This window comes from Peromyscus leucopus, chromosome 20 (assembly GCF_004664715.2).
Source record: "Peromyscus leucopus breed LL Stock chromosome 20, UCI_PerLeu_2.1, whole genome shotgun sequence".
Lineage (NCBI taxonomy): Eukaryota > Metazoa > Chordata > Mammalia > Rodentia > Cricetidae > Peromyscus > Peromyscus leucopus.
This window is the reverse complement of record NC_051080.1, coordinates 33,893,932-33,916,126: the sequence shown is the minus strand read 5'-3', so window position 1 is coordinate 33,916,126 and position 22,195 is coordinate 33,893,932. Positions and strand designations below refer to the sequence as shown.

General features: G+C 48.0%; 1 protein-coding gene across 21 annotated transcripts in view; it reads left to right on the top strand.

The window, feature by feature from the left end:
* The window catches only part of Rbfox2 (RNA binding fox-1 homolog 2), a 240,092-nt gene extending 231,678 nt beyond the window's left edge, over positions 1–8,414 (top strand). For 10 of the 21 annotated variants that reach the window (XM_028871040.2, XM_028871031.2, XM_028871028.2 and 7 more), the window contains 4 exons: positions 2,521–2,552; positions 6,321–6,409; positions 6,801–6,873; positions 8,188–8,414. In XM_028871040.2, the coding sequence (XP_028726873.1) occupies positions 2,521–2,552; positions 6,321–6,409; positions 6,801–6,873; positions 8,188–8,242 (249 nt within the window). In that variant the 3' untranslated portion in view covers positions 8,243–8,414. Of the gene's footprint in view, positions 1–510; positions 554–2,520; positions 2,553–6,320; positions 6,410–6,800; positions 6,874–8,187 lie in introns of those variants that run through there. The other 11 variants (XM_028871036.2, XM_028871051.2, XM_028871038.2 and 8 more) reach the window with 3 other exon arrangements.
* Positions 8,415–22,195: the final 13,781 nt, after the last annotated feature.

Genomic DNA, 22,195 nt, shown 5'->3' with positions numbered 1-22,195 from the left:
CTATCACTGCACCTTTAGATCTAGTTTCCTCAGAAGTGTACTAGAATAGGATGAGTGCAGGATCCAGTGTGTAAACGCTACTCTGGCCCAGACAGAGATGAGCAGGAGCCATCGGGAGGAGCCATGGCGCCTTGGTGCTGGCTTTACTTCCCTATTCCGCTTTCAGAGCGAGCGCTTCCTGATAGCCCTTCTGCTTCCTCATCGTGCACTTGTGTCTGGAGATGATCTAGCCATCGTGTCCTCTATTTGTAAAGAGGCTTGCTCTTCCAGGATAGATGTATGCCCACTCCCCATCCTCGCTGTCCCCCCTTTTTCCCAGTAGAAAAAGCCATAGTTCACCCTAATTCATCCTTTTTGTGGGATAACAGAACTGCTCCTGATTCTCACCTGTGAAAAGCATGCTTGCATCCAAAGGAAAGAAAAGGCTGGCAGCCCATGGTGGGCTCTTTGTATGATTGTTTTCCTTCCACAGCTGTGTTTTTGAACTGCTCTTCCTGTGTTCTGTTATAGAATAGTCTTACAGGAACCAATCATTAGCGCTAAAATACCTCAGGTAGGAGTGCCAGTGTGACCTGCCAATCAATCAGATTGTGGATTGCAGTGAAAAAATTGAATTATACTAACCATTCCAGCTCCACGTTAGAGATGGGAACAGAGGCTTTTTTGGACAATCAAGACTTGTGAGCGTGTGATCTAAGCCCTGCTACCTCAGCAGTGCACACATCACATCCACACATCATGGCACTTCCTTCAAAATGAGCTTTCCAGTCCTCTCAACACACATCTGCACAGATCGCATGCACTCTCCCACCACTGGTGCCTCCTTCAGCCTGTCAGTCACATTTGCCTGTGCTATTTATTTAAACCAGTCTTTTGTATTGGAGGGAGATCTTACCACCTGAGGGCACTAACTGTGACAGAATTGTCCAAAAGGGAGGAGACAGAAGTCTGCCCGTGTGAGGCTTCCTCCTCCCTCCATCCCATGTTGAGCCAAAATCCTGGGCAGAGGTGGCCTGTGCTGCTGCCAAAGCATGAAGTCTCTACAGGTCTTCAAGGACACACTGGACTTGGAGCTCCCTGTGCCCTCTCTCCTTTCACCAAATGAGATCGTGAGTGCTGGGATTAGCATGCTCGTTAAGAGAGTTTTCGGGCAGCTTGATGCTAGGAGAAGAAAAAGAGTCCATTACTTTATAACCCAGTTATTTCATGTAACCCAGTGATGTTTTAGAAATGAACTAATTTGGAGAGATGTGGAATAATAAAGTATTTGAAAGATTTAATTCAAAAGACCATCTCTCATCTATCATATAAGTCAAAGATAATCAAGTTGATCATAATAATCTCTCCTTAGTCTCAAATTTAAATAATCATGAGATAGAACTTTAAATGACGTTTTTCATAGTAGATCAACCTGTCTATCTAGAGCAAAAATTAAAATTTTTGCATTCAAGTCTGTGCCATGTCTGCATGAGAACTCACTGTTTAGTGAACTGTGACTCTCAGTTGGAGTGTGGAAAGAGGCCACTAGGATCACCTACGGCCAAAACCAATGGTTAGAGGCCAAACATTAGACCCTTGCTAAGTGAAATAGATCTACTCCTTGGTGGTGAGACTAACCATCATACCTGCTAGTCCCCTATACACACGCACACACATGTACACACTTGCCTTGCTCTGTCCATCTGCACACTACATGAGGATAACAAGCTTTCATTTGTCTGCTGGTCTTGAACTACACACTTTCCTCCTCGGTGTCACATGTCATTGTCTTTCAGGTAGAGAGAAGGTGTCTTGACATCACATGCTCACCAAAGTCCTGTTTTAATGTAAACCTAAAGCAAAAATACAATAAAATTAAAGGCAGGGTTAAAATCAAGACAAGATAAAAATCTGTAGATGTGCAGACAAGGGTCACATGCAGGGGAGCAGTGGTTAGAGTCTGTTTTGTTTCAAGCAAAGCTGCAGAAATGGTACAGAAGAGTCCCAGTGGTACAGAGTTGATTCAGCGAAGAAGAGTAGCAGATCTCTCGGTGGGAGACAGACTTTCCTTTAACACTTTGGAAAGTCCATAGCAAAGGGGCCTAAAGCAACAACATTTGGCTTTGAAAAGCTGGAAATGAAAGCAAAGATATGACAGATAATTGAGAAAACAAAACTCTCAAATACAAGAGAAACCTTGGAAGAACACTAGATAAGAAGATGCAGTTGCTCCCAGAAAGTGAGCAGCCGGGGGAGCTCTGTGGGTTGGGGCTGAATTCTAGTGACAGAGCCAGGCAGGTTAACTAGCACAGTGATGTGGAATTGGGCCACCAGATTGGGAACACTAGGCATTATTTAGGAAGGTTACGAAGAAAATTAACTATTTTTCAAGGAGCATGTATGTATTTGAACCAGGCTTAGCCAGGCCAAACTTAGGCAGCTCTTAGAGTTCCAGAAGCCGTCTGTGTGTGCCCTCCTACACTATGGTGTGCTGTGGCCATGCTAATCCCCATTTTTTGTTTTATTTCAAATCACACACAGATAGAATCTGCAAACTGCTTCAGATCAAACAGGTCTGATTGTGTGTAAATACATATGTCCTTTTTAATTTTTATTAATGGTTGCTTCAGTTTTGCATCAGTGCATGGTTAAAGCAATACACATCAGCTATTCATGACTTCATATCTCCAAATGAATTATTTCTCCTCTTTTTTTGTTTGTTTGTTTGTGCAGTCAGCTGAAGAAATGTTAACATCTCACTCTAAATCTCTCAGTGGAGTCTCTGTTCCCTTCTCTGATATAACAGATGGGTTACTGCTTGTTATAATTATTAACATTGTGGTGTGGGCCAGGGCTCGGGTGGGCGAGATTTACTCCTCCTTTGGGCTGGGGAGGGCCAGTTGTTAGGGTCTGGAATGTTAACTCAAGTGGTGACTGACTGTTTCCGTAATACCAGGTCGTTGTGGCTGCACGCTCTAGTAATTGAGGCTGTGTACTTCACCGAGCTTGTGGTAGAGCCTAGGGCGAACCGCTGTCCCAAGAGAATGCTGGGATAGATAGAGTTAGCCAGTGCCAGTCTGGACGTGGTGGTTTTGCTGTTGTTTTAGCTCCGGATGTCGGCATGCTCAGTTTTAATGTGATTAATATTAATGTGGCGCCACCCCCCACCCCACGCCTGAGCCCTCTTCTCCTTCTTCCCACCTTGTTCTTTTTGAAAATTTTAAGAAACAGTAATGAAAACCTTGGTGTTTCAAACTGCACTTTGCTCTCATGTTCTATAAAAACCTTCAAATTTTCTGGTTAAAGTAAAATCTGGGGGAAAAAAACTTAGCCCTTTGTACACTCTGAAACCGAGAATACAGTTAAGTGAGTTGTAGTTTGTAGATTTTGTCCTGAGTTTTGTGTAATGTTCTGTAGGTACCCAATTTAAGCAATAGCAGAAAGACTTCAGAGTAAGATATAAGATCTGAAAGGATTAGCTTCCTGATGTGCATTGGTGAATTACGGGGTTGCTTTGGTAAAGTATTACCTCTCCAGCCCACATGCAGCCCTCCTTTAAATGACTTCTCAGGAACTGCTGAAAGATCATCGGCTTTTCAAAAGCATTAATGTAGTTTTTCTTATTTCTAGTATTCTCCCAAGCCCATCAGTACCAATAAAATATTTTATCCCATCCTGCACTTGAACCCCAGAGAGCTTCATCAGTCAAACCCCAAAGTCAGAGTCCACTCATGGAAGCAAATACTGCAGATGGAGAAGGCCCACTTCCTCCCAGTGGGAAGGACCTCAGCCACCGAGGAAAACCTTGCTGTCAGTGCCTAGCTTAGGAGCCCTTCTTCCCCCACTTGACAGCCGCAACTCCGAGCTCCCGGGGATCTGGCCTGAATCTACTTTCAGTGAGGACTTCCACCCTGCTCCAGTCTGGAAATGCTGTACCTAGCTAAGCACTGATCCAACTGGGGTTGCTTTCACTACCGTAGCTTTCTAAATTTGTAAAGATTGTTTTGGTGTTTGAAGGAATGCAAAAGAGACCAAGCACATAGTGCTAAATTACCTTTGTTACTTACAAAGAAGTTTCACTGAAGAGTCAGCTTCTGATCTAAACAAATGGAATCATACCGAAACAGAATGAGCAGCTGAGCCTTTGTGGCCCAGATAAAGATGAACTGTAACGATGAGCTTTGTCTTCTCTAACCAATGCTTTCACCATTCCATGTCCTCTTTGGAGTTTAAGAACTAAGGGAAAGAAGGACTGGAGCAAGCCCTGGGGAGCTAGATGTGAGGCGTTGCCCAGGTGGTCCAGCCTGCTCTCCCAGTAGATAGACATGGCTCAGTCACAAGGTTGCTTCCTGCCACATTCCCACCTAGGTCACGTCACTGCTAGGGTTTTGTAAGGGTAACTCAGGTTATCCCTGTGGACACCTACAGAAGGACCGACAGCAAAGGAGTATCGCAGAGCAGCTGAAAGCCACTGGACTGGAGAAGTGTATGGGGAGCTGCTGACAGTGACGCCGCCTTACAGCGTAGACTCGGAGAGCAGGATGGATGCTCCCTCGTACTGCTGGCGCTTTGCTAGAGGAAGCTTAGGCGTTCATAAAATTATAGGTAGTCCCCAAATGAGATTCATCAGGAGTCCAAGACACCGGCCAGAGCTGCTAGGCAGGATGCCAGAGAAGACCAAGGATCTCATTAGAAAATACTTCAGTCTGGTGGTGGTGGTGGTGATGCACACCCTTAGTCCCAGGAGTCAGAGGCAGGTGGATCACTGTGAGTTTGAGGCCAGCCTGGTCTACACTAGGACAGCCAGGGCTACACAGAGAAACCCTGTCTCAAAAAGTAGAAAGAAAGAAACTGGAAGGAAAAAAAGAGAGAAGTAGTACTGGGTGGTGGTGGCGCACACCTTTAATCCCAGCACTCAGGGCAGAGGCGGGTGGTCTGTGAGTTCAAGCCAGCCTAGTCAACAGAGCAAGTTCCCAGACAGCCTAGGCTACGCAGAGAGACCTTGTCTCCAACACACACACACACACACACACACACACACACACACACACACACACCTTTATAACCCTAAACAATGGGGGGTGGGGTGAGTAAATGTGAGGTCTCTCTTGTAAAGTTAGCAAAAAATGAACATTTATTTGAAGGAAAAAAAATGTGATACTTCATCTCTCATGAGATGTGAACTGTCTACAGGAAAAAACATGTTTTATCATTCACAACTGAGCCAGTTTGACCAACTGAACATCTATTTTTGGTAGCCAAAGGACAACAGTTAAAATATGTGTATCTGGTAGAGAGGTGGTGGCCTTTAATCCCAGCATTCGGAAGGCAGAGGTGGGCAGATCTCTGGAGTCAAGGCCAACCTGATCTGTAGAGTGAGTTCCAGGACAGCCAGGGCTAAACAGAGGAACCCTGTCTTAAAACACCCCCACCCCACCACAAAAAAAGGAAGAAAAAAAATAAGGAAATGTGTATCTGAATTATATTTAGATAAAGTGGGTGGACTGTAGAAGGCTAAGTGAGATGAGGCTTATCTGGGCCTGTCTCAAGAGCCCTGATTACATGACTGTCCTTGAGTCCTTCTAGAAGGGAAAAAATAAGCAGTTAAATGATGAAGAGGTCTGTCTGTCTGACTTCATCAGAGCTAACACTCCTAAGCCACTTGTAATCTGATTTCCCTGGGATGTGGACTGGTGTTAACAGTTTTCTGTAGAGAACTAGGGTCAGACATGTGGCTTGTAAAGCCACAGTCTCTGCGGGTGGCAGGCTAGATTAGCTCACGGGCAATGCTCTCCTACCTGGTCTGCTTGTCCTTCCTTCTCCGGCTTGCTCTCCACAGACCTGCTATGTAGGACAGATCCAAGCTCTGGGTCAGACTTGCCTGTGACCTGCTGCATTCTCTAGTAATCAGCCAATCCCAGGACAGAGAATCTGAACTGGACACCTGAGTATTACAGATTTTAACTCTTTTTAGCTCTGTTATATGCATGTGAACTCAGAGTTCTCCCAACATACCATGAATATTTTCCCTATCGAGAGTTCCAGAAAACACTGTGAAGTAAGATTCAAAATCCTGTCTGTATTTCTTAACATTACTAGGTAGCATTGGTGTACTTTGTTTTTCTTACTGCCGCAAATTGGAAAGCAAATTCCAACATTGGCTGAACTTGATTTTGTACCACAGGAGAACATGTAGACTGGTGCAGTTTGAAACACCCCTTCCCATGTGTGTCTCTGTGTTTGTGTCTGTCCTGTGTCTACACGTGAGCGTCTGTGTGGGGGTGGGGGATGTCTGTCTAGGGGAGAGGTAGCTGTAAAGTCAGTTCTCTTCTCTCCTATAGGGTGGATATGCAGCCTACAGATATGCACAGCCTGCTACTGCAACCGCAGCCACAGCTGCTGCAGCCGCTGCAGCCGCTTACAGCGACGGGTACGTACAGAGCCAGGGCAAGCAGGCTCTTTGATGCCCTGAGCATCGGGCCAGCTGCAGCACCCCCTTCCTCTCTCACCATTTCAGAGCTGCCCTTAGTCCCTGAGCCTCCTGGCATGCCAGCACCCAGGCCTAGCCTCTTCCTGTCCTCACTCTCTTGTTCTGTCTCTTCACGGCTGTGATCACCGCCCATCGTCTTCTTCCTCCTCTCACCCCTTCTTTGCCATGTTATAGAAGTACATCAGGGTTCCCAGTCACTGCATCCGGGGACAGAGATAGGAAGGCTTTTTCCATCTGCCATTTTCCTCCGAAGAGTCCAAGTCCGCAGCACAGAGCCTTCAGTTTCAGTAGCGCTTATCTTTCTCCATCTGACTGTGCTTCTCTTTTCCAGTTACGGCAGGGTATACACAGCTGACCCCTACCATGCCCTCGCCCCTGCCGCCAGCTATGGAGTTGGCGCTGTGGTAAGTTTATAGACCTTTCTTCTTCTCCTTTTTTTTTTTTTTTTTTTCTTTTTTCTGGTTGTCCTGGAACTCACTCTGTAGCCCAGGCTGGCCTTGAACTCACAGAGATCCGCCTGCCTCTGTCTTCTGAGTGCTGGGATTAAAGGGGTGCATCACCGCAACCCAGCTGTATACCTTTTTTCTTAAACCATGTTACTCCTAACTTGTACACACAAACTTTGAGAGATCTGGGGAAGTGACACGTTGTCATCTAATCCATTACCATGTGAGGCTCCAGGAGTTTCTGCTACTCTCTTTACCTGTATGTCGGAAAGGCCATGAGAAGGAAGGGATTGATGGTGACAGAGGCAGTTTCTAGTAGCAGTTATAGAGAACTGCAGAAGTACATAGAGCGTGTCTATAATAATCCATGGGAATAATGTTCTTGCTGCAGCCCTCTTGGAGTTGGTTTAGATGCCTTTACTGCTGGCTGGGATTCATAAATACAAGGGCAGGCCACTCACTCCATAATGACACAGGGTAAGATTCCTGGGAAGGTTCACATGAAAAGAAATAAGATAGCAGAGAAAGTCAGTTGGTAAAGGTGAGGAGATAACCAGGGTGGCATGCACATCTGCACCTCACACTCACAGACCCAACCACAGTATCAGGGAAGATAATCACCATTGAACACATGTCGATTCATTCCCCCATTAGTCTCCAAACAATACAATATGACAGCAGTTTACAGAGCACTTAACCTTCCGTTAGGCCTTTCATGTACTATAGAGATGAGTCATTTGCAGAGGATGTGTCTGGTTAGACATGCACACCAAACCTTTCTAACAAAGGACTAGAGTTGTTGAGTTTGGGCATCCCTGGGCATTTCTTGAATCAGTGCCCCATGGACATTGAGACAACTGTATTTTATAGATTATGGAGGAGATCTGTTTCATTGGTTGGAAGACTGACTTAGGTTTAAATGTAGCATCATCTCAAACACAGGATGTGACCACCTCTGCCGAGGAGAAGTTGGAAGTAACACACTCTTACAGGTCATGTGTGAGAAGGAAGTTTAGTGGTCCAGCTCCCCTGAGGACACTAATAGCATCACAAATGTCCTGCAGGATTTCCCTTTGTAAAACTGGTTAGAAACTATGCCAGGTCGGCCTTTTCTACCTAGTCCTGGAACCATGGAGTAGGCTGCTGTGCTGCCCCCACGGCCTGGCTTCCCTGCCCGAGGGGTGGTGACTGACCCTTTCTCAGGACGTGCTGCTCATTTCTAAGTCTTCTCTCATCACCTTTCAATTGTTCTTCTGTCTCTAATCACTGCAGGCGAGTTTGTACCGAGGTGGCTACAGCCGATTTGCCCCCTACTGAAGTGACGTGAGACCCCTGCAGATGGGACAGCCCCCAGTTCATGAGGCCTGGCTATTGCAATATTTACTAGTAGAGGACTCTATAGCAAGATGAAGAGGAAAACAAACAAAAAGAGAGAATACTTTTTTATACCTCACTATGTTCTTTGAATATGTATTTTTCCTTTAAATTTCTGCCTTTAATTCTTTTGTTCCAAAGATTGTGCTTTTTTTTTTTGTTTTGTTTTGTTTTGTTTTTTTGTTTTGGATTTTTATTTTTGATTTTTGGGGTTTTTGTTTTGGGGAGATTGTTTTTGTTTTTGTGTGTGTGTGTTTTTTTTGGGGGGGGTGTTTTTGATTTTTTTTTTAATTTTTTTTAAAACTGTGGTTAAAAAGAAAAAAAAAGATACTGCATTTCCATATCTATATGTCCGTGCTTAGCTTATTCTGTCAGTCACAGAAGAGGCAATCCAGGAGGAAGGAGCTGATAAATGTATTTGATCAGAAGCCAGCAGACAGAATTACCAAAGTGTATCTGGTGCTGAGTGGCTGGGGGGGCGAGCAGAGTGGGACCAGCTCTCAGCAGTGTGCTCTTCTGGCCTGTCTTTGGCCGGAGGTTCTGACTGGCTGTGGCTGGAATCCACGTGCCGCTAGGTAGGAGTCTGTGCTTGTCAAAGAGAATTTAAAGGATGCTTTTCTCTCCTCTTCCCTCCTGTTTGCCTTCTTTTTACAATCATCGACACTCACGGCCTGAGAGTGCCAGCATGGTTTGGGAACTACGGAGCTGATGGTTCCCAGCGTGCTCTCAGGCTGTGGGTAAGAGACACCTCAGCAGAAAACTGATCTTGGAGTGAGCTCCAGATAGGAAACACAACAGCCCAGCCTTCCTGCTGGGCTGCTGCCCCTCTCATTGAGCCACTGCACAGCTCATCTGTCCTTTTATCAGCATGCTACTCCCATGTCCTCAAGATTCAGGAAGTTAGGACCCAGGGACAGAAGAATGAATAGTCAGTCGATGGCCAGATTTCCCTCCAGGTGTCTGGGCACAGCTCGAGGATGAAAAGTACCAATTGTTTAACCATTAAAGAGTGTGTAGGAGAGAAAAGGGATGTTCAGCCTGCTAGCCCTTCCTTTTCCTGCAGCACCAAGTCAGTACAGAGTTAACAAGGCTTCAGAAAGCCTCTGCTGGGCCAGGATGAGGAAGCAAGCCCCAGGTTGTCTATCCCTACAAGTGTGGTGATGAGGCTGTAAGGGCAGGCAGAGGCCTTTTGTACTCACTCCAAAGCCATAGGAATTTCCATCTTCCAAAGCCTCGATGAGTCTCCCGCCCTTGCGACCACTGCACCCAGCTTCATGCTCTCCTCCAGAGTCACAGCCAAGCACCTGGACCCCTTGGGAACATTAACAACAGGACAGGCCGTGGAATCCAGGTCTACCTTCGAAGGAGGATGTAAAATGCAAGGTCCTCCTGCAGGGGCCATGGCAGTGAAACCTGGCTTCAGTTTTGTTTCCAAAGGACTTCTCCCCAGATCTGAGGTGTACCCGATAAGGCAGGGGTCCCACAGAGGCTCCAAAATGAAGGCATTCAGAAATGGGCACATCAGCTGGCTCCCTGGTCATTTCACCTAAGGGGTCATTGCTAAAGGGAGTAGCTCAGAGACACTAGCTTCGGCTTTGTTTTGGTTTGTTTTAGGTTTGTTCTTGTTGGGGTTTTGGTTCTTTTGTTACTGTTTTTGCCTCTGCCTCTACACGTTTTTGACAGATAAATGATTCATGTCCCTGAATTAAAATGGCTGACATTTGACCGCATCAAGCATCCTTTGTAAGCTGGACCCTGGCCTGCAGTTGACACATACCATCTTGCCTCAGATCCTATCTCCTGTGATATCTGAGCAAACAGTATGGAAGCCAGAGATGGCAGTGTAGTCATTGATTCCGGGACAATGTGTAGAGTGGGAAACAAGACTGGCCATCCGCTGGCCGTTTATGGAGTCCCTTCCCCAAGCCAAAGTGTGGTTTGTTACTGCTGTTGGACAGTTCTCATTGTATGTACGTAAATATTTTAGTTGGGGGAAGGGATGGGCTGGGGCCTCTTGGAGTTCTAGAGAATGAGGGCAGAGGAATTTTTCTTTCTCTTATTTCATTTTGGGAAAATTTCCTGACTAAAGGAACAGAAATTTTGGGTCATATTTAATAAGGGCCATTCTCACAAAAAGGCAAGCCTCTTCACCCGGTAGAGACTAGGCCAGTCCCTCAACAGTTGTATCCACAAAGGGGAAAAGGGGGAAAAGAATTGAAGAAGGCTTCTTTTCTTTTCTCCTAGACAGAAAAAAGGGGCCTTGGCAGGGTGAGGAAGGCATTTCCCGTGGCCCGTGCTGGAGGGGCCTTCATGCACTTCAGTTCAGCTGGTTCTGGCTGAGGCCTCCAAGGCCAGTTGTTTGCCAGTGTGTCTCTGCTGTGTGTACAAGGACACTCTCCCATGCCACTCCCTCAGCTTCCTTTTCCAAGGAAGACTAGATGGAGTTGGCTTTTTATGCAAGGGTCTTTGGATTTCAGGGTGAGCACTGAAAGTTGGGGCTCCCCCAAGTGTCTGGATTCCACTGTATCTGCCTTGTGGTTGATCCCCAAGGCCACAGTGCTGGCATGTTGGACTGCTTTAGGAAGCAGGCTAGAGGAGACGGGCGTTTTGTGACTATTGGAGGATGCTGGGTGATGATTTCCAAAAGATGACTGATGCTGAATCACAGTATGAGAAGGACATTTTCAGCTTTGCAGGCATTTGTACCTGACCTTTCTATGCTGCGACTCTTACCTTAGAAGCTGGGCTCCTTTAAGGAGACTTGTAGTGAAAACATTGGTCTGGCTGTCCCTCTTTCAGCCCGGAGAGCTGCCTTAGGTCTTTTCTAGAATTTCTGTGTTACTTAGTTCGACCTCAGCCCGGATCCACCATGTTACTCATCATTTTTAAGGCTCTCAGGTTTCCCAGAACCTCCCGTCACCAGTGACCATCACCCTGCAGCGGCCACAGTCTGAATCGAGCCAGCATGTTTTCTTTCCTTGGAAGTGGCCTGACACTTGGCTCTGAGTTTAAGGGAGCTCGTGGCTCTTCCGAAAATGTGGACTCCGCGGGCCGAACTGCTTAGTTCAGGCTGCACTTTTCTAGAGGTGCAGCCTGCAGTCCATGACCACCTCCATCCTATAACTAGTCATGTAGCTTCCAGGCATAAGGGACTTTAAGATGAATGGAGCAGCCCCAAGGATATGCAAGAAGAGCACAGTGTGCCCCCTTCCTGTGCCAGGCCAACAAGACCACCCAAGGGCAGTCTGGAACACAGGTGTGTCAGGAGGGGCAGGGAGCTGCCTGCCGAACCTTCCCCTTGGGCCCAGCTGGCTCTCCACTACTCGAAACTCTAGCATGGCAATGTTTGCAGAACTGCAGCCTTCCCCCCGGCTATTAGGAGGAGAGGGGCTTTGGGGGGTGGGGAGGGGGTTGTGGTGTTTTAAAGCATAAGTTACCTGTTTGCACTGTTTTCAGATAGGAAACAATAGTGGGCACGGTGAACATCTAATGTAAACGTGTGTTTTATTTTGTCATGCTCTTGAGAATGTCTGACCATTTGTAGTATACACCAGTGACACTTGATTCTCTGTTGCATAAAACACTATATTTTTGGAAATGTTGCTGTCCAGAAGCCTCTTCCCACGCTCTCCCTCTCCTGTAACTTCCTTCACCCTTGCTTTCCCCATCAGCCAGGCAATTGCCATGCCCGTGCCAGAGCGGGAAACAGGGCCCCATCCCAAGCAGGCTCTGGGTGTCCTAACCAGCATGTGCCCTCTAGGTTACTGAGTGCAGGACAGTCCTTGGCAACTTTCCTTTCGAAAGGCTCACCAACTACCACAGGTTGCCAAACTCTTCAGCGAGGCACTGGGAGTGAGCCAGGGGGCACAGGTCCCTGAAATATTGTGGTTGGCTGTGGAAGCCATGTTCTTATGCAAGTTACCGAAACTGTAGCCAGTTACAGTGTACTCAGGAAAAAACGGTAGATGAGTTCAGCCATGGTGGTGCTGGCTGGCAGGATTGGTAACTGAGAACTGCTCATCAGCCAAAACTCAACCTTGCCTTGACAGAGACCTCCCGCCTAGGGGCAGCCCTCTGTCTGGCCGTTCTGTACATGCCAGCGCGGGGAGGGCTGCATTCACCCTGGCAGGCAAAAAGGGAACAGCGATGCTCTTTCCTTCCCCTCCCCCTTCCGGTTACCAATGCCAGGTTCCCAGGGGCACGCAAGTTTTTGAGTTTTTCAGAAAATGCTTTTGGTTTGGTTTTTCCGGGGACTGGCATGCTTTAATGGCTGTCTGTCCCATCAGGACTCCTAGCTTAGCTGTTTCCTTGTATTTTCTGTTCACAGTATTTTTGTGTGTGCGTGCTTGTTGGGCAGCTCATTTTGGCTGCATTATATATTGAGTGATGAACTGATCCTTCTTTTTTTTCCCTAGGGACATGAATTTTGCCCTCATGTCACCATTATGCTTGTGAATAGCTAGAGCCAACCTGGGGCTGCCACGTATAAAGCTAGAGCTGCAGAGCAAACGGAGGCTCTAGGTTTTGGGTCTCAGTCTTTTCAAGGCTCAGAGTGCCACAGAGCCTCTCTCTTCTCCACACCCCTGTGGCAAGGAGTGGCCTGCCTAGCACGTGCAGTTTCCCTGTGGCAGGACAGGTACCACTGGGGCATGGGGCATACTCGGATGCTTGTACAATTGACCACCTAGCCATGTCTCCTTCCCTCCCGTCCTCTCCACAGTCACCCCTAGGACACCGGAGCTGCTTGCCCAGGGTCCTGTTTCCCTGCCAACTCCAGAGAAGCACCCGGGGCTTTGTGACAGTCTCTAACTCCCTCCCTCTCCTCCTCTCCCTAAGAATCATATTGTATAGTAGCTTTCAGACCATACAGTATTCATTGGGTTACTCCTATTATTATCAAGTAGCTGGAATTGTGAAGGTTGGAGTAGTTAGATGTTTAGCTTTTATTCCTTATTTTTTGTATTACTCTCCATGTGTATAAATTATTGATCATGTTGCTGGCTTTTATAAACTCTAAGCGAAGGAGGGGCCCTGCCTCAGCCTTTGCAAACGGTAATGAAGCACTGTTTTTAAATAAAAGAGAGAAACACCACCTCTGGCTGTGTGTGGATCCTTCTTTCTTTCCTGAACCCCAGGCTCTAATAGGAAAGAGGAAGAGAAACCACAGCACTTCCTCCTGGAAGGCTTCCGAGGACCAGGAGCTGGGAGGTCGGGGATTCCACCAGCTGCTCTGGCTGGCAGCAGCCTTCCATCTGTGAAGTGAGGTACATCTGCAGCCCCCCTCCATTTTCCAGATGCCCTCTTGCAGGGCCTCGGGCACCGTTTGCCAGCTCCGCTGACCGGCTGAACCCTCCTGGGGTGCCTGCTTCCCTGGCTTCTGCCACCTCTGTTCACCGTAGCTGTGGAAGGCAGGCCTCTGCTGTTGGACTGACCTTCCACCATCCCTCACCAGTGCTTTCTCAGCCAGTACCCCAAATACCTGAAATCCCCCCCCCAGCCACTCCCTTCTGTGTCCAGGGGAGAGTGGGATCATCTCAGACTCCTGAGTGGGTTTCTGCCCAGATGCGTGAACCCTGGCCTCCTCTGCTCGCCATGCCTGCTCTTCTCTTCAGCACTCAGGTGAGCCCCACCCTGCACTCTGTGTCAGCTGAGGCATTTGTCTCCTCGCTCACAACATGAGCCTCTTCCTGTCTGGGATCTTAAATCTTAAATGGTACCCCCACCCCCACCCCCACCCCCCCAAAAAATCCCAAGTTTTCTCCATGGCAACCCAGAATAAGCTTCCGCCTGCCGCCTCTGCCTCCTGCACGAGGAAGCAGCCCCTCGGGGTGAGAGCAGACGCCGCTCAGTCCCAGGTGGTGTCCCTCGGGTGCCCCTGCTGGCCCCCGTAACTGGCAGGTCCCCTAAACTGAGAAATGGCGACGGTGGAGAACTTGGGTCTCGAGGGACTGTCCCCTGTGCTGTTGCTCGGACCACCCACACTGTTGCTCATGACCTTTGACCCTGGGCCTCACTGTGTCCCCTTACTGAACACAGAAGCTAAAGCCTGGAGTAGGGACTGTGTCCAAAGCCACATGGGAAGTAACAGGACAGGGTCCAGGCCCAAGCAGCCCAGCTCATATCCAGCTGACCTCTTTTTTGCTATCTGTGCACCCCAAAATGTCACTGATTTCAGCAGCAATTTCTGCCTGTAAACTGGGTAGATTACAACAGAAGCTTGTTTCTCACCACTAAGGTTAAGTCATCAGCAGGTCTGTGTGGTTAGAAGAGGACAGACAACTTGGGATGGATACTTGGACATGAGGATTTCAACATAAAAACTTGGGGGACGTCCATGCCATAGCAGTCCCCTGGGTCTGTGAGTGACAACTGATAAAGCCCTTGATAAAAGAAGGATAACGGTAAGGTGGAGGCTATAGGGGATTACTGGCCTAAGTATGTGATGCATTGGAAAGTGTCATAAACCACAGCTAACTGGAGACAGAAGCAGGTGGATCTCTGAGTTCAAGGCTAGCCTGGTCTACATAGTGAGACCTTGTAGGGAAAAGAAACCCTTACTTTGTTCAATGACTATGCTTTAGAGCAATAATTCTCAACTTTGCTAATGCTGCAACCCTGTAATACAGTTCCTTATGTTGTGATGACTCCCCAACCATAAAATTATTTCATTGCTACTTCCTAACTGTAGTTTTGCCACTGTTAGGAACTGTAATATAAATATCTGATATGCAACCCCTCTGAAATGGTTGTTTAATGCCCCCCAAAGGAGTTGTGACCCACGGGTTGAGAACTGCTGCTCTAGTTAAAGAGGAAAAACCTGAAAGGAGGCTACACTCCTACCCCTTTTGGGTCAGTTATCACTGATCCCAGATCCTATTCTAGGAATACTGCTCAGAAACACTTGTTGCTGCAGCTCCCATGGGGACAGCATTACCAGCCAGTTTCTGAGCTCCAAGTTGTTCTTCACCTGCCTCACCTGGCTGCACCCTGCCCTGACAGCTGAGCTCATTCCTGTCTTGGGTCCTTGACCAAGCTCTGCCTCAGCTCTCCCCTTAGTCATGATCTAAGTACCCTTCTGGGAAGATCTGACCACCCATCAGCTTAAGTGCCTTCCCAGACTGCCCCCCTTGTACCTACCTGGTTCACTTGCTTTCATGGCACCCATCTCTCTGAGGGTACATGACTGACCCTGCCCACTTGTGATCTTGTTAATGTGTTCGTCTTAGTTGTGAGATGGCTTACTGACTTCCTCGGTTAGTCCACCAGGCTTTCCCCTGGATTCTTCTAAAAGCATGACCATATATCCAGCTCCTTAAAGACCCATTTTCCAGTCTACACTCTAAACTCAATGCAACTCTCCAGGCCCCCAAGCATTTCAGCTGAGCTTACACCCCATCCCACAAGCATAGGTTTGCAAGTATCATAGGTGCGCTGATGAGCTATGTGTATTAGGAAGGCAGGCAAAAAGCAAATCAGCGTATCCCCAGCTGGAGAGCTGGCCAGGTGGTTAAGAGCAGTAGATAGTCCTCCAGAGGTCCTGAGTTCAATTCCCAGCAATCACATAGGGCAACTCACAACCGCCTGTAATTCCAACTCCAGAGAATCTGATGTCCTCTTCTGGCTGCCACAGTCAGCTGCACACATGTATCATGCACACACACAAGTCTTTAAAAGAAAAGTGTGTCCCTGTAGTTGGTCACTGTGTGTACCAGTGTAGTACCAGCTTTCAAACTGGTTATCTAAAGTGCTGGGATGGATAGCCCTAATCCTCCAGGAGAGGGATCAAATACATACCACTATGGGTCACCACGTGTACAGTCACCTAAGATCTGAAGAAACTGTACCTTTCATACATGAAAGAGTACAAAAGGCCTTTTTTTTTTTTTTTTTAAAGAAGCACATTCCAAGGCTAGATTATGACAATTACATGGAAGCTGGCTGACTTGTCCCATGATGAATGTTTTCCCTGTTTAACACATGGCTGTCTTTAGAGCAGGCTTTGGCATTCCTTGTCTCCAAGGCTCTGTCTGATGATTCTGTCTGCTGACAGCAACGTTCTCTAGTAATTGTTCCTCCCACGATAAGCGTCTCCCGCCTTAGACACACAGCAATGCAGTCTTGTACACTCACTGGTGTAGACCAGACAATGTAGATGAGCCTACAGCATCCCCATTCTCATTTGGCTTCGTATCCTACACTCACTTGCTTCCACCCACCAAGCACAATGTGTCCACAGTTATTTTCAAATAAGCCAGTAGCTTCACGGGACCTGGGGGAGTGCCAACTGGGTAAGTGATTAGTGTCCCGTCCCCACCCCGGGGATGGGGAAGGACAAGGTCTCTATATAGCCTTGGCTGGCCTGAAATTTACTATGTAGACCACACTGGCTTCAAACTGCCTGCCTCTGCCTCCAGGGTGCTAGGATAATGATGAGTCTTTAAATTGAAGGTGCCCCCTTGCCATGTCACAGCCAGTCCCCTCATCCAAAGGTTCTGCCAGAAGTGGAAAAGCAATTGTCATCCCCTCAAAATTCGCTCTTGGCACCCTTGACCTTACCCATCCGAAGTCTGATGTTGCGGTTTGGGAATCCAAATCTATTCTTTCCCATAGTCCAAGTCTAAGTAAGTGCTGAGGGGTGTCTCACTTCTTCATGTGACTGCATGGGAAAGTTGTCCAGGGTTGGAATCCTTTAGGGATAGGAAGTCCATTTGATTTTTTAAAAAAATAAGTGGGGATGTCTTCATTTCTTTCCTACTGCCATGACCAAGACAACTTTAAAAAAAAAAAAGTTTAATTTGGCACTTACAGCTGCAGAGGGTTGGATGGAGTTCACGGCAGCAGGCTAGCAGACATGGCGCTGGAGCAGTAGCTGAGAGCTTACATCCATGAGGCAGAGAAAGAAACATGGAGAATGACCTCATAGCCCACCTCCACTTCCTCCAACAAATCCACACCTCCCATTCTTCCCTAAACAGTTCCAACTATTCTAACCAAGTACTCAAACATAGGAGCCTATGCAGACCATTCTCATTGAGACCACCACCAGTAGTTTAGAAATGCTACCCATCACAAAAGGAAGCATGTGCTAGCTTCCCTGGGTTTCACTGGGTCATAAATGCAGATCAGTCTTCAACAGGCAAGCCACTGCCCAAGGGTTAGTTCGTCCGTCTTGTAATCTAGAGAAACCTCTCTTCTATCCCAACATGTATATGCACCCCAATTTTATGTCATATAAATAACACACAAGCCAGACTCCAATTAGTATGCGTGTGGGTGTGAAACCACCAGTAGTGGAATATTTTAAATCAAACCACTTTCTACTACAGGCCAGTGGGAATGCAGACTCAATCTCAACTTGGCCAACAGAATCTTCAGTGGAAGGCACAAGGGTAGGGTGAGGAGAGACAGTAAAGGAGTACCGAGGAGAGGGGATTGTTTTTTTTTCATTGCAATTATAAATGGACTATGGGGTCAAATGCAACTTGGGAAACACATCCTAAATTTACTCAGCAAAAGTTTGTTTGGAGCCAGGCGGTGGTGGCACACGCCTTTAATCCCAGCACTCAGGAGGCAAAGACAGGCAGATCTCGAGGCCAGCCTGGTCTACAGAGTGAGTTCCAGGACCAGGAAGTTAGAGAAATTCAGTCTCCAAAAAAACTAAAGGAGGAGGAGGAGTGTTTGTTTAGTTTAGTTGAGTTTTGTTTTGTTTATTTTGACTTGTTTTTCTGAGATATGATCTCACTGTGTAACCCAGACTGGCTTCAAACTCATGGTAGTCCTCCTGCCTCAGGCTATCAAGCGCTAAAATGACAGGTAAGATCCACCACACTTGTCCCAGCATCAGTTTTAATGACCACAAGTGACTAATTTTCACTGAGACAGTATCTAATGGGATCGATCAGGGAAGAAATTTAGGTTAGCACGTGGTTACAGACAGCACAGTCTTCTGTGGTGGGAAGATGTGACGGGTGTGACTTCTGTGGCAGGGGAAGCTTGAGATGGCCACATTGCAGCAGCAGCAAATAAGTAAAAATACGCCTTTAATCCCAGCACTCAGGAGGCAGAGTCAGGCAGATCTCTAAGTTCGAGGCCAGCCTAGTCTATAGAATGAGTTACAGGACAGCCAGGACTTCAAGAGAAACCCTGTCTTGAAACACCAAAAAAAAAAAAAAAAAGTAGAAACAGGTGTCACCTTCCAGGCCCATCTCCCAAGGCTCCCCAGCTCCCCAGAACAGCACTGTCATTGGGGCACCATGTGTTCAGACAGGAGTCTGTGGGACGTGATTCACATTCCAACAGTGAGGGTGAGTCTTTAGGTTTTCATGGTCCCCCAACCCTATCTGTCTCTTGCAAATTTCTCTGAGTATTTTTGGGGTCCCTATGATCACTGCAAGCCATGTCCCTTGTCCTCATAGCCACTGGCTTCCTAGCTACCACAGGAATTCCCTAACCCTGAAATTTCTGTGTTGAGACCTGTGTTGATACTTTGTCCCTTTTAGACCTATTTCAAGGAAAGCTCACCAGTGAGGACAAGGCAGGTTTACGGCTTGGGTGGCACACAGGACCCACAGCAGGCTTTGCTGAAGCCCCAGGTGTTAACAGGACTGGATGAACTCTTTCTTCATCCTACACACCCACCATGTCTATCTTACTTGCTTCAAAGGGTACACAGCATGGTCACCTGTGCCCTGAATAGCAAAATGAGTGAACAGCCCGTCTGGATGCAAACGCACAGGCCCAGGGCCACAAACTGGCAGGTAATGCAGTGGAAGGGGACCAGCTTCTCTCCTCGCTGGGTGTTCCCCTCCCCCAGACCCACCCCACCCTGTGGGGAGTGAGATGTAAGTTTGTCCATCGGAGATTCCCATTGCAACTGACCTCTTCATTAATTAATGGCTTTCTCGGAAGGGGGCAGGGGGTGCTGAGCTATTAGGGTAAAGACCTCCTCTCCCACACTATTCTCAGCACCCATCTAGAACCTGCCATTTATAAGAGAGAAGCCTGGGCTAGGGAGATGTCTTAATAAAGCTCTTGTCACACAGGCATTTTTAAAAGCCAGGAAGGGGGTGGGAGTGGGGAGGGGTCACATTTGCCTGATCAGCGAGCTTTGGGTCCCAGTGAGAGGCTCAAAAAAAAAACAAAGTAGACAGAGCCTGAGGAATGATTCCTCAGGTTGACCTCAGTCATTCACACGCATTCATACACACACACACACACACACACACACACACACACACACACACGGGCGGGGGGCTGGTTCCTGTGAAAATGGAAGATTGCTTGAGAAGTCTCAAAGCTATAGAGAAAAAGGACATGTCCTCTCCCCTTCTAAAGCAATGGGTCTTACACTCGGTTGCACAGCAGAATCACCCAGAAAGCATTAGTATACCCAAGGTCCAGGCAATCCCAGACACCAGGGGATGGCCCCACCCCCAGCGCATCGTGACACATCCCAGGTAGAGAAGCTCCTGGCCACTCCTTATCCTGGTGCTCCGCTAAAATCTGACCTTATGAGCTTCACGCCTTTGGCAAAGACTTCCCCTCTTCCTCATCTCCAGCTGTGACCTTGCCTCTTGGTCACCTTCTCATCTCCTTATAAAATTGAGATGGATCTTGGAAATTCTCTTTATTTTCTTGTAGTGGTTTCTTACTTCGGTGTTTCCACCTAGATACTAAACTTCTCTAAGTGGGAAAGTTGAGAAATGAAAAGCTTTTCCAATTAAAAAGAAAAAAATCTGTTCTCCAAGGCTAGAAGTGTGGGTGGGTGGTAGACACACGTCAGTCATGCACACAAGGTCCTGGGTTCAATCCCCAGCAAACCCCAGATCGTCCTTTTTCAACTCACCAGAAATGTCGTGTGTCATGTCACAAGTCCACACTGTCCAACACCGTTCATAACACCTTCATGTGGTGAGTGCCGCCTGATACTAGGGACACTGGTGTGGACAAGACAGGCCTGTCCCCTCCCTGTCAGGTCTTCAGACCCCAGAGGGGACAGCACTGAAGACAGATGTCCTAAGGTCAAGACAGGCAATGTTTAAACCAGGGGTGTAGGCAAGCCATCCCCAAAAGAGCAGCTGTGATTACCCTGAGTTTTTACAATGACCAACGTCACAGATCCAGTCACACCCCTGTCACCTTCATCCCTCAGATCCGGCAACCTGGTCTTCCTCTCCAGCCCTGCCCAGGGACCACAGGACAAGGCACTGTGGGGGCCAGCGTGGCTCTTGCTCTGGATCCTTAGCAAGGGTTCTCAGCCCTTGACTGTCCCCTCTCACCCTCCTCCCCAGGCTTCCAGTCACGTAGGAGCCTGTGCACATCTGGCCAAGCAAGGGGTAACTCCTCAATGGTTCTCTGTACCCTGCCAGACTTCCAGAAAGGGCCGGTGGCCATGAAGCTAGAGCTGGCGTTGAGTCTGTGGGTGCTGCTGTATGTGCTGTATCCATGCACACTCCAGTGCCCCCCTAAAGCCTCTGGGTGTTCCTCACATCCTTATCCGTGCACACTCCAGTGTGCCCCCAAAGCCTCAGGCTGCACATCCATTCTTTCACACCAGACCCTGCTTTGATTCTTACCACTAAATTAGTTTTGTTTCCTAAGACATTTATCAGAATGTTGGTACCAGCAGCTGTTGAGAACACGGAAGTCCCACTGTGGCAGGTCCTAGGGCCTTGAGTGCAGACATGACTGTAGGAGCAGCCCTGATGAGCTAGCTGGGAGCCTGGGTTCAGGGCCCATCCTGGGGTCTTGTCAGCTTGCCCTGCAATGGCAAATAGTTCTCTGGTGTTCTCATCCAGCTTAAACATTTGTAAGGGAAATTGCTGGAGCTGGTCTTGAACTTGTGGTCCTCCTGCCTCAGCTTCCCGTGTAGGTGGGATTACAGGCCCATGCCACCTGATGGAGCTAGAAAATTCTATGAACTAGAATGTCCCCTTTAAAAAGGGCCCCTGCTCAGTTTTCCCTCTGAATTCGTTTGGTCTGGATCCTGGCTCATTACAGTCTACAGAGTTTTGAGAATCATGGCTCTAGATCAATTTGTCTGCTAGGAGGCTTCCCGGGTGGCCACGGCTGACCTGTGCAATTGCTGTGCGGGCCCTTCCTGTGGCACAGCAAGGCTCTTCTGAGGTGGCACTTAGCATCTCTGAGCTCAGATTCCAGGGAACGAACCTGTGAGGAGAAAGCCAGAGCTGTAGACAAACTAGACTTACACAAAGCAGCCCCCAAGGCCTCAGAGCAGTGTCAACAATGGCCTGGGGTCCTCCAACTCCTGGGCAAGGTCATTACTAGATAATTAGGGCCAGCCTGTCTGAGCACCTCTGGGGAAGCAGGAGGGGCCTCCCACAGACTTTGCCACTCTAAGGAGAGCATCATCAGATTTTGTTAGAGACGTATCTGTGTTCCTCGGACAGCAAATAGCCTGCTTCCTGGCTCCCAGAGCTCTGGGGTGTCTACCGATACATGGGTGGCAAAGAGCAATCTGGCTGGCCATTGGCAAATACAAAAGATCCTGATGCTGGCCTCGGTGCAGACTCAAACCATAGGGCTTCCTCGAGGCTGCCCAGAGAGGAGTGGCCAGAGTCTCGCCATGGTGTCAGTGAGTGCAAACCCCTTTAAGAGAAGTAAACTTGCTGGGGGTGGTGGCATACACCTTTAGTCCCAGCACTCGGGAGGCAGAGCCAGGCGGATCTCTGTGAGTTCGAGGCCAGCCTGGGCTACAGAGTGAGTTCCAGGACAGCTAAGGCTACACAGAGAAACCCTGTCTCTAAAAACCAGTGTGAGAGAGAAAGAGGTAAAGTGCAAGGCAGTGACTGCTCATCACACCCAGGTAGTGATGAAATTCAGGTAAGAGCCCAGGACTTCCACTTTCCAGAGCCTGGCAGCTGCCCCAACCTGGGCAGGGAGGAAG